Source organism: Lepidothrix coronata, unplaced genomic scaffold (genome assembly GCF_001604755.1).
Source record: "Lepidothrix coronata isolate B3197 unplaced genomic scaffold, Lepidothrix_coronata-1.0 Scaffold16, whole genome shotgun sequence".
NCBI lineage: Eukaryota > Metazoa > Chordata > Aves > Passeriformes > Pipridae > Lepidothrix > Lepidothrix coronata.
Genome location: NW_016690196.1, coordinates 7,837,348 through 7,850,281, shown reverse-complemented (window position 1 = coordinate 7,850,281; position 12,934 = coordinate 7,837,348). Strand labels below are relative to the sequence as shown.

The 12,934-nt window shown below is 39.6% G+C and overlaps 1 protein-coding gene across 1 annotated transcript in view; it reads left to right on the top strand.

The window, feature by feature from the left end:
• KCNK5 (potassium two pore domain channel subfamily K member 5) overlaps positions 1–6,315 on the top strand; it is a 35,250-nt gene extending 28,935 nt beyond the window's left edge. The window contains exons 4-5 of the mRNA XM_017806837.1: positions 167–335; positions 1,166–6,315. Of these exons, the coding sequence (XP_017662326.1) occupies positions 167–335; positions 1,166–1,980 (984 nt within the window). The 3' untranslated portion in view covers positions 1,981–6,315. The remainder of the gene's footprint in view (positions 1–166; positions 336–1,165) is intronic.
• Positions 6,316–12,934: the final 6,619 nt, after the last annotated feature.

Sequence of the window (12,934 nt, the reverse complement as noted above, 5' to 3'; positions counted from 1 at the left end):
AGGTGTGTTTACTTCAGTCACTTTTAGTGACTTTTAATTATGGTAGCTAAATGGTTAGCACAAAAATCTGAAATGTCTGGTACTGTCAGATAATTCTTGGTGCCACAGATGGGAAAAGAAAATTTTGAGATCTTTCGCTGACTTTTTTTGTCTTTTTTCTTTACAGAGGAAAGCACAAATTACGTGCACAGCTATTTTCATTGTTTGGGGTGTCTTGGTCCATCTGGTTATTCCTCCATTTGTCTTTATGGTGACTGAAGGATGGAATTACATTGAAGGCCTCTATTTCTCATTCATCACTATCACCACCATAGGATTTGGAGATTTTGTTGCTGGTCAGTAATTGTATTTTGTGTAGTATATTATTACATGCGTAGTGTGGCAATTCTTTTCGAAAACTCTGATTTGAAAAGATATTTTCTAAGCTTTTCCAGAACATTTTGCTGAATAGAACGTTCAGTTACAGTTGGATACTGATCCAATGGGCTAGATCTGACTCTTCAGTCTTGGTGTAGATACCTAAGGCCTTTACTGGGCTAAGTCTGCAGCCAAGTTACAGAGTTTGTAAGTCTTTCAGGTGCCCCAGGTCTGTATGTCAGGCAGAGAGCTATCCTATCCAGCATGATAGTTATGCACCTTTGGATAGGATCCGGTATCCTAAGCAGGATGTGTAGGTACTGGGCAATGCAGCTGTTTAGAACTAGTCAATGGGAAATGCTGAGCATACTCATGCCTCCCTCCTAAACCTTTGTCTAAAATCCACTGCTTTGTCCAGGGCTTTGGAGGTGGTCCTTAAAAGTGAAAATTTCAATCGTTTTCCCAAGGTAGGTAAATATATACACACCACAGTGGCAGGGATAAGACTTGTATTTTTCAACCAGGAAAATGTTCGCTTTTCTAGTTCATAAGGAAAGGATAAATATGCTGCCGAGGCTTTTTTGTTTGTCCAGTGGTCAGAATACATGTGGCCAAGGGATGTGGGAGATGCGGGATTAACTTTTTCATTCAGAAAACTCTCAGATCCCCACTTGCTACCTCTCAGAGTAGTGTTCAAAGAACTAGGCTCTATTAGTGTGGAAGGGAGTAATTCTCAGGGTCATAACTTCAAAGGTTTATCAGCTGTGAGTCTTCTTTCAGTAATGTTTTTGTTTTTACTTCCTTGTAGGTGTAAATCCAGATGCAAACTATCATGCCCTTTACAGATATTTTGTGGAGTTATGGATCTATCTGGGATTAGCTTGGCTTTCACTCTTTGTTAACTGGAAGGTCAGTATGTTTGTGGAAGTCCACAAAGCTATCAAGAAACGGAGGAAAAAAAGAAAAGAGTCATTTGACAACCATCCTAGGTCTAAAAAACCCCTTCAAATGGGTACCTCAAAGGATGTCAACATTTTCAGCTTTCTTTCAAAGAAGGAAGAGACCTACAATGATCTTATAAAGCAAATTGGGAAGAAGGCCCTGAAAACAAACAATGACAAAATGATTATAGTCGAAAATGCCAAACAAATGAATGCTAGTATAGATGTTCAGGTGACTTACACAAAGACAGAGTCATTTGAGTATGATGAGGCTTCCCTGGACATTCAGAATGGTCATGCACTGAGACCCCTGCATGATAAACGTATTGGAGACAGCCCTTTAGAAGGAACCATGTTTGTAAACCAGCTGGACAGGATTAGTGAAGAAGAAGGCGAAGTGTGGGATTCCAGAGACTATCGACCCTTAATATTTGAGAATGCCAATATAACATTTGTAAATGAAGATGATGATGAAGAGGAAGATATCTCAGATGATGAGGAAACATCAAAATCCTCCATGGATGATAATCTTGCAGAGGAATCTGAAACTGCAAAAAAACTGGTAAAATTCCCATCCTCAGATGAATCTACCTTTACCAATAACGAGCTAGAACTTTCTGTGCCTTATGAACAACTGATGAATGAATATAATACAGTAAGCAATGCGAAGGCTGCCACGTGAATCTTGTTTGACAGTGGTTTTTTGAAAGTGGTCAGTACATAAAGAACATATAGCAGAGCAAGGAGAAAAGTATGTTTTTACAGCTTCTCCTGTCTCTTTGAAAACAAAAGCAAGTCCCAAACTAAGAAACTCCAACTTCCTTTTCCCATCATAAATTGGCTTCTGAGCCCATCAGCTTTGCTTTTCTGAAAAACTTGTAAAATAACAGTTGAATTTGGAGTCTCACTCCTTCTTGGGATTTTATGGTTCTTGAACAACGTAGGAAAAAAAGACTGGTTAATACACTGGACCTGCTCTGGGTTCATGCATTTCATTGAGGAATTGGTTTGGGAGTGTAACTATACTGTGGCACAGAGACTGTTTTGAGCATCAAATGTGTTCGGTTACTCCATTAACCTTTCACTTCTGAAAACCTGGACTTAATCCTGCTTTGATGACAAATGAAATCAAAGGGGTTGCCTGGCTGTACTTAGCAAGAAACTCTAGATGGGGTAGCAGGACACACAGATCTGAGCTGAGGTGCACTGGCAGACTGAGAAGGAAGCTTCTGAAACATCTGTCTGGAATATGTCAGTGCTTCTCGAATTGTAGTGAATTCTAATTTCATAAATAAAATATTAAAATGAAAAATTCCAAAGGAATGGATTGAGAAGGAGCCTTCTACCAAGGAAGAATCACCCTCTAACAAGGAAGAATCATCTAGGAGGAAGCTTACCAATTGGGCTGCTAAACTGCACATCAGCCCCAGAACTGTTAGTGTTAGACTGGAAAACTTATTGATCAAAGCGTGTATGAGCACAAGCAGGATGCAATGAACTTTTTTAATGTTGAAAGTGTCCTTCCACTGTCCATTTCCTAAAGGAAATACTTGAATGAACCTTATACAGTATCTATGTACAGGTGAAGTTTTATTGACACTGTTTGTATTAGGAAAAAATCACCTTGGGAGGCACAGATATTTTCCAAATGCCCTAATGCCTGTCAGAAGGGATCTGTAGCACTGCTGCTGATGTGTGCAGTGTGTTAGTCAGTATTGTTGTTTGATGTTCTTCCCTGCCTTGGTACTTCAGACTAGACTTGAATGGGAGATGATTTTTCAAACAGTTGATTACACTTCGCATCTTTGAGGGTTTTTTTAGAGTTTGACCTATGTGCATATACAATGGTTATTCTATCCCATTTAAAAGAAGGTTGGGCAATACCAAACCTTGGGCAAACTGAGATGTGATCAAGTGACTTCAGGCCATAAGGCACTTTTTTTTAAAAGGAACTTTGACTCTAAGCTTCTGAAAGTATTATCTTTTGACTTGGAGATGGGCTGTTCGTTAGGAGGAAATATGTCTGCTCATAGCGTTTATGCCCAAATTGTTTTGGCTCCAAAGAAAATTTTACCATGGTTTTATTTTTCTTTCTTTTTCCATATCTGTGCATTAACCCTGACAACTCTTCCAAATGAGGCTCTTGATTACATGTTGGCAAAAGGTACTGACTTTAGTTGTATCCAACATACTTGGAACACAAAATAGCTAAGACCTTTGAACCTTAACATATTATGTTCTGCTGTTCTGTTTAGAGTATTTTAAGTCATTCCAGTATGTCCGAAATTTTCCAAAAATCAGTGAACAGTTAAAAGTTGTCTCATTCTCATTTTCAGTGTAATGCTGGCAGACTAACTTAGCTCTGTAAGAAAAAAGCCTATGGAATCTTGCAATGCTAATCTTGAATTACTAGCTATTTCTAATAACTGCAAATGTTGTCTGCATCTGGCCTCTTCAACAGAAGAAGGAGGATATGTGGGAAACTGGCACTTTGGTTGGATAGTGTTTTGATGGGAGGTTTTGAAGTCATTACTGAGAAACGAGGGACTGTCATTACTAGTCTTTTTTTTTTTTTCCTGGAATTTTCCACGTATATGACATTTTTTTTAAATAGAAAAGTGAACACAAGGCTAGGGCCAACTCTGTTATACTACAAAAATGTGGGATCAACATAATTGGATGTGGTAGTTAATCTGTAATTTATGATAGTATTGCTGAAGAGAGAATTCTCTTTTGAAATCAAATTTTATTATATTAATGCAGTTTGGAGCAGGGGTGCTTGGATGTATTTACTTGTATCTGACAAGAAAGAGGGAGAGGCCATATCAAGAAGATTCTTATTTACTTCTGATAAGTTACCTTCATCCTCGCTGTTTTAAAATGACTCCAAGCCCTTCAAGTATTTGTATATATCTGAAGGGTTGTGGTTGACAGCTATACCTTGTAACTGTAAGAAATGGTAGGTAAGACTAAATGTATGATGCACAGAATGCTTGTGTAGCAAGTCTAGCCTTCTCTTTTTTTAATATTTTTTGTTTTAAAAAGTGCATATTAACTTAAAAGGATATGAGAAAGCACTCCATATAGCTTTTGCTGTCCTCCAGCTTGTCTTCCATTATTGATGCAAAGATTAAAGTTTTAGTAACAATTAGAAAGCTACAGGACAATGAGGAGAGAAAAGACTTGCTGAAAGTGCGCGAAGTGGAAAAGCATAGTCCAATCTTCATTTAAAAAAAAAAAAAAAGAAAAAATTCTCTTTAATACAGAAATAATACAACCCAGACACTTGGCTGAGCTGCTTTCATTGGGAGGGGATGTTACACACTGGAACCCAGACCGTTCTCCATAGCGAAGTGCACTTGTACGCCAGAGCTGAGAATAGATGGGATCTGTTTCATATTATCAAGCTAGATGTGGCTCTCTGGCCTTTCCCAGTGTAGTCAGCATAGACTATAAGTCAGCATAATAAGTATCATGGGATTTAAAGTAATAGTTTAAATTTATTAAAACAAAGTACAATATTCCCACTTTTTCGGGGAAACATGATCACACCTCACAAAACTGTTCTCAAGATATCCCACCATGTGCCTTAATGTAATCGTAACACTGGGAAAAAATTCCTTTTTACACAGGGGCCAACACCATTGGTCTCATTAAGCCCTACTTGTTTCAGTGTTTTGGAGAGGTTTAGTTGGTGCATAGCTTTCACACTGGCTCTCTCCAAAAGTTGAATCATTCCCAGGGATTTTAAAATTATGGTGCCATCTCAGAACTGCCGAAGTGCTAAGCAAGACAGCTTTTTGCCTGCCTGTCTTCCATGTCTTGAGAAAAGCAGCTGCCTGGGGGATCTAAGTTAATGTCTTTCTGCCTTCAGATTAACGTGTAGTGACTTGAAGGGGTGTCCAGGCTGGGTTTTGATCTAATCAGCCTCAAAAGTGCCTCTGAGTGAATTCCTAGTGCTACTTGGTTATGTCTTGTAATTATTTCAATTATTTGGTCAATCTGGAAGGATTTTCTTTGGATGTCAGTTAAGATTTCATTTGGCTAACTAATAATATTAACACTTTTCTTGATGCTGTGGAGTTGGTTTTACAGGTGAAAAGAGAGGAAAGGGGGATTTTTTTAAAAAAAAAGAGAACAAGCTTAAAAGCACGTGTAAGGAAGGGATGAATGGCAGTGGAAACTCTTCTGCCTGTTGCCTACGAGTAGGTTGTATTTCCAGTCACATCCTGTGAAAGATGGATCCACTTACTAATTTTGCGAAGATGAGCCAGTAATTTAAATTTTTTTTTTAAAAAATTAAAAAATCCTGAAATGTGACCACAGAAGTCTGTTCTTACAAAAGACCTTTTAAGTGCTATAGACTGTGTGACCCCATCCTTCATGACATCATTGTGACGCTTCTTGGTTTTGTATTGTGTTATTGAAGCCTCTTTTTACCAGAAGGGCATCGTTTTCAGATACCTGTCTTGCATCAGGCAATCTAACACATCTGATACACTGGTACGAAATCACTGGGGAAATACAAAATTGGAGTGTTAAATTTTTCTGAACTAATTCGTGAATCTGTTGCTGGCAATGGATATCACAAAGCATGCAGAAGTAAAACCAGACTGATAACAGATCCATGGTGACACATTTGTATATGTTGGGATTTTATATTTCCTCCAGTTGATCTGGGAGAGTGTGTAGAGACAGACAAGCACCAATGATGAGGAGAGCAAAAAGCAGTATACAAGTCTGTTGACCTAAACAAAAGAACTCTGTTTTAGACTTGTAATTTTTGTGCCTTGTCGGATTCATTCCATTTGTGATGGACTTAACTTTTAAAAATCAGCTTGTCTTTCATATGGCTTTTGAAGTTTGTACAGTTCTGACTCTTATCACTCCATAATATGCCTGTCTGTCTGTTCTTTGTTGCTGATTGTCACTGGGATCACACTGTATGTAAATATTTGCTAAGTCTTTGTAAAATGTAATTTATTTTAATATTTTGCAATAAAAATTTTACAATTTATCCTCTGTGTCATGAGAAGAATGGTAATTGAGATTTCTTTTTACAACTACCTGCACTTGTAATGCACCTCACAAATGAGACTGGTCCTGGTCCAAAGAGCTGGAAGATAAGGAGCCAAAAAAGCTAGTTGTGTTTTGCAAGCAGATGTCTGAACTTATATGGGGTATTGATGACTTCAGTTCAATGGCATCTGGTCTTCAATTAGATACAGCATAGCAAAATATTATTCGATGTGGATTTTGGACAGCTGTTAAAAGATAAACTGAAGTTTATTTTGGGGGCTGTGTTTTATCAGGGGGCTGCTTTTAAAGAAGATGCACTGAGATGGGAAGTGTTAGAGTTAATCAATATTGCAATAAAATAAAATGGACTGTGGTCTGAATCTTAGGCTAGAGCTATTAAAATATCTGAATAGCTGTTTATGAATTTTCACAAGATTTCTAGTAGCAGTGCTTACCATTTTGCAGGCTAGAAGTATTTGCAGTCCTTCAACTCCAGCAGTTTCCTTAAAACACACTGGAAAATAGCTAAATACCTGCTTTAACAGGCAGCAAAATATGACTTTGTGATACCTATGATAGAAATGGAGCCATCTGAAGAAAGTGGGACAACCTCAGCCTGAGGAGGAAGAAACTGAACCTTAGCTTTTCAGCAACTGAGTTGAACATTGATGAAGCATGAGTTAGGAAAGTGGGGAGACCCATGGGCACAGGAGGGAAGGGTGGATGCTGTCTTGATTTGGGTAAGGATAGCCAATTTCTACCCTTTCCTCCAGCCCCACAACAGAGGCACAATGAAGGAGGAAGAGGTGCCTGACTGGTGATTGATGCCAAAAAGAGCCAAAGAGGGAGATGGAGTCTCCTCATGGAGCTGAGGGCAGGACATAGCACAGAGTCTGTTAAGCACTCAGTAACATTTCCATTGGCTCCCAGCAAGTTTGAGCCGACAGACTATTGTTCACCCTCTGCCCTCAGTATTTTAGCAGTGTTATTAATTTATAGGGGGTAGGGTAGCAAGAAGTAGGAAAACAGGACAAACCTGTATCTGTTATATGCCTGTTCTTATGGTCCATGCCTGGCTGTGGGTTCCTCTGAACACAATAGCTTAATAGATAAAATCACAGGCCAGCTGACACTTCAACCTGAAATCTTTTCACTAAATGCTTATCATAGGCCTTTACAATGCATGGTGCAACATGATACCAGCAACCATGTCATGGACATGGAGAACTCAAACCTTTAATTGTGGGAGATGAAGACAGTGATAGAGCAGGAAGAGTTGCTGCTCAGGACTGTTTTACATAGAAAAATGCTACTTCACTCCCTTCAGGGCAATTTCCTGTAGCTGGACCTAGGTCCTGAAGAACCCATAAAATATCTCTCTTGACCCTTATGCAAGGAGGTGGTAGAGATCTGTTGCCTATAGTTTGAGCAGGAAGATTTTTCTTTTTAAATTCATGACTCGTACCTTGTGCTCCCCCCCTTTTTTTTTTTAAGCAAGAGTTGAATGCTTTTTTGGTTTTTGATTTTTCTTTTTAAAAACCTTTTTTTAGCCTCAACCTCCCCTTGGTAAGATAACTAATACCGTGATATCTAGAAGTAAAAGGTTGTGCTGAGTACAATACTCTTCAGATTTTTACTTCCTTTTGTTTCTTAGAGAGCTCCCTTGACCTGCACACAGACTAGGCCTTCTCCACACACCCTGCCTGGCTTTACAGTATGGTTGGGTGCTGTGGCTTCCTTGCAGCTCCATGTCGGAGGAACAGTGGGAAGTGATGGGTGAGTGGGAGCATACCTAGCCTTACCAGGAATCACTTATCTTGCTGAGAGCAAACCCGTGGCGTTACCTCTCCCTGGCAGACCCTTAGCTCTCCGCTAAAACTTGTTGATCACCTACAGATCTTGTGGGATACTTGAAGGGATGACTAAGGAATTGCTTTTCACTTTCCTATTGGCAAATACCTTCTTCCATGCAGCTAATACAAATCCTTCTGACTCGCAGCACGTTGGCAAAGTCTTAGGAAAAAAGGGCTGCACTGCTGCCTTTTAGTACCTTGATCCCATCTCCCAAGAAAAAAGGACTTGTAAGGGGTGTGGAGTTTTTTCTGGGGAGGTGATATTTTGTGGAAAAACAATAGGTGTCCAAGCAGATGGTTTGTGTCTTGAGATGAAAAAAAATTCAAGCAGTGGCTATCTTGGACTACACAGCCACACTAGCACAGTGAGAGGTACCGTGATTGATAGGTCCAAAATGTAACACCTGCAAAGATTCATCTAACTGACCAAGGAAATCTGCTATTTCCCATCAGAAGGGCTTCTCTGGAAAGGGAGGGTTGATGTGGACTGGGATGCTGGAGGCATTATCCTCCACACAGAGGGACTCCTTGAAAGCCAGGTAGTGTGTCGTAGCTGGGAGGGCTTCCTCTGATGGCCAAGCTTCCAAGTACAGCCCATAACCAGAACTCCTTCCAGTTAAAAAAAATCAGTGCATACATGAAAAATATATTGACATATGAGAAATGTTCTGATGGAAATGTTTTAATAATCAGTTGGATTTTACAAGTTGAACTGAAACAACTGTGAATTCAAAGAGTTGTGGGTTTCTATTTTTAGGTATTTTTTTATAGGATGCCAGAAGTTCTCTCCCTATTGTCACTCCTTGCTGCTCATAGGAAAGAGTAAAAGAAAGATGATGATAACTCACTCTTCATATTTTGAGGGTTATGTTGTTTCTTAAATGGAGGAAGCTGTGGAAAACACATCCTTTTCTCCTTACTGGAGTGGGACTGTGAATGAGAAAGAAAGCAGTACAAAAAACCTGAAAATAAGAATTCTGAAATTGGGGTGAGGAAGTTAAAACACAAAATATCTGAAGTACAAGTTAATATTTTTCCCACAGACATTCTTTGAAATTTCCCATGCTAACCTTTAATAACATTCTTTTGGCTACTCTCCTAAATATGCTAAACAAAAGCACTTGTGTTTTCAAATTAGACTACACATTATTAATTCAAGAAAAAAACAAGTACTTTGACATACTTTTAATCTTATTTGAATATAAAAGTTGTCTATGGCACAGTAATATGCTTTTTAATTGTAAGGAGAATTAATACACTCTGTATGAATGACCAAAAACAAAAAAAATCCTGTTCAAGGCCTATCGACAGCTTTGCACTGTTCTGTGGACTTTTGGCTTTGGACACTTGTTGATGACATTTTTGTTTATGTAGTTAAATTTTTGGGTGTATAAGGAAGTATCATAATTACTAATGCTGCTAAGATCAGAGACAAAAATCCTCTCCTGTGCTTATCTGTGGGTTGGGCGCTATCCATACCAACCAAAATAAACTGGGTGCAGAGGAGCACTTGTTCCTACATACTGCTGGTTGCTGGGCAGAACTGCAAAATATGTGCATGCCCACATGAAATAAATCCATATTCACGTTGAAATAGAAGTCACAATCTTCTGAAACTAGAGGATAAATGTTTATTCGTAAAGCTCTGTTGTCCTTCTCTGGCAACCTTCATATTTGTGGCTTATCGGTTGTACGTTGGCAGTTAGCAAAGAGTAAAGGAACAAACCAAGACTTCAGATGCAGACAACCTCTTTTGATATATTCTATTCCTCTCAGCCTGGGATTTTTGCCAACTCCATCTCTGGCACGGCTGGAAAGGAAGGAAAAGTAGTAAGCTAATTGGCCTGCTTTTTAATTGCAGATTAGAATGGGAAATGAATGCATAAGCGGGAGTAAGAAACATGCCTTGGACATCTGAGGGGGACACTGCACTCTTTGGCTTGTTTTGTGGCTGTTAGTTTTTTATAAATGATAGAAAATGGGTGGCTTAAGGTGTGAAGGGCTTGCAATGGGGGCTTTCATACAGTGAAGAAGACTCAGGCTTTAAGATTTTTTTTCTGTGCTGCATTTCTTCAGAAAGTGAAATTCACTAATGTCAAATATCAGACTGCACTCTGAGATGTATGACAGGGACCAGATAAAGGCAAGAAAGTAAAGCAAATACCTATTTTAAAACCTTAACCTTCAAGTTTTCTGTAGTTCTGTGGTGCAAGCTCTCCATCCTTTACAGCTGCTTTACACTGAGAAGAGAGCCTGACATTTAGCCCTAACTCTAATACCCCAGCATGTCACTCAGGCAAAGTTAAAGGAAGATGGTTCTGAACCGAGAAAAAATTCAAGAGGTAAAATTTGTATCAAGTACAGGAAGAAATCAGAGACCCAAAACTACAGTAGCTGAGGAACCTGTTATTTGTGGGGAGATTTGCTCTAAAACACTAGGAAATTAGTTTTCTGGCAAATAATTTCAAGTAGTTTTCTGAAGATGCTGTCTGGCCAAGTGCTATTGATGTCTCTGTGGGAGTTTAATTCTATGATGTTTATCAGTAGATGCAAAGTATAATATTATGGAGGCATAACAGCTGAAAGCTGCAAAATCTGCAGGAAAGAATTGGCTGCCTTTTAAAATGTGTGGGCTTGAGACAGGCTTCTTTCAGAGAATGCAATGAAAATAAAAACTGAGGTGGAGATGGACTGAAGCTCTAGCTGGCTTTTATTTAAAAGCTTCTGACCCCACATATTACTGTGCCTGCAAGTGCTATGTGGTTTTGGAAACTCTTGGGATAAACTTAACTTCCTCTGGCACAGAGAGGGAGGAAAAGACTTTGGGGTTAACACAGTTTATTTACTGTAAAATCACCATTCTTCAAAGTAACAACAACAAGACTCAGGATGGGGAGAACTGTGAGTGGTTTCAAACACACATTCTACTCAGACCTACGCAGTTATGACCCAACTAATTTTTCAAGGAAGGATGCCACTTCCACCCCTTTTGTCTACATCTTCTGGCTCTCGCTGCTTTTCTCCTTATTTATATGCCTTAATGTTCCCTTTCCTCAGCTACGTAACATCTGCCCCATTCCAGTTCCCGTGGCTCCCTAGGAACATCATGGCTGCCTGCAGGCAGGGCGCAGCAGCCTCTTGGCATCTCGGGCTGACAGCCAGAAGATAGATTTGGCTTCTCCCACTCAAAGAGCGTCAGTCTGAACTGCTGCAGCTAAAGGAGACAGAACCAAGGCACCCAGCTGAGCGGTCATGGCTTCCTTCTGTGAAAAATGTCAAGCTTTTGCACGCTTTCAGCCATGCTATTTATATCTGCTGTGGATTAAGATTTGCACAGATGTCGTTTGGTAAAGGCAAGGGTAGAGCTTCACTGTGGGGCAACGAAGTGGACTAGGCAAGCCTCTTGAAATACTCTTAAGAGGCTTGATAGTAAGGCTGGAATTCAAAATAGGTTTTGAAAAAGGCTATGCCTATTGTGAATTGTAGTTACACCTTTTCCAGCTCCATATTATTCCTCCTCCCCATCTTCCCACTCCAGTTCCTTTTTACCACTACTTCTACACTCCCCAGTCCCACTTTATAATCACAGTTGTCCCTACTGTTCTAGCCTCTGAACTGGGAGAATAAAGCTTAGTTCTATCTAGTCTGGAACCCTCCAGAAGGCACCCATAGCTTTAGGAACAGTTTAGCTTGTTGCTGTGTGTTCAGACCTCTTGACATGACTACCTTTGTCTTGTAGATGTGACCTAAAACCACGTTCTCATTGCACCAAGTAAGCAGCAAAGTTATCACCTGTTTAAATAAACCTTTGGCTCCTAATCAACAATTCAACAGAAGAAAAGAAATTGAATAGAACAAAATATGTTTGATTATTTACTAAAGACATAATGGCCTGGAGACTGAAAACAAAGAGTGGGACTGAGAGCCAGATGGCAACCAATATAACCTAGACGACCTACATATTGAGTCTTTAGGGTACAGAAAACTCCCACAGTGGAATCTTTTTAAGCACTAGAGAAATCCATATGTGCTACTTTCCCAGTTACAGTTATTCCCAATAAATGCCAAAACTGCAACTTTAAAAATATCATAGATCAATGTCAGAAACTCTTTGTGTATTTCATAACACTTGAATATAAGTGGCCTCAGAACGCCAGTGAGAGGGGCAGGAGCAGGAACGGGGTCTCACACCACATCTGTGCAGAAGCCACCACCAAGAGATTATGAAGGAGTCACGTGTGCTATGAAGGAGTCTATAGAAAGTTAGTAATGCATGAGAGCAGAAGCTCATAGCATAGATATATCTGGTACCACATTCCATAGTTGAATTCTAGTGTGTTATGGTGCCAGGGAGTGTAAAGGGAACATTTTAGACAGGGACAATCAGCTGATTACAGGCACAGAAGAACAGACCATGAATAGCATCTGCCACTGGCCCCAGGCAGAATTATCAGAGGTATTTACATAATTTGCATAGCTCTTGACTGAACTAAGTCAAGAACTAAGGTAGAGGAGTCTTCAAGTATCAGGGATGTCTGGCAGCACCAAAGTAATTGTACGCAAAAATGAAACCCTAGGAATGAGAAACAGGACTAGGAGAGGACAGTCATCATCTAGAACTTTGTAAAGAAGGGGGGCAATGGAGCTCACGCCAGAGCATTACACAGTAGGTGTTCTGCATGAGGGAGAATAAGAAACCTTGTTAGCTATGGATTAGGAAGATTCTTCTACAGTCACATGTCCTGCTAAACAAACCTTTGCTTT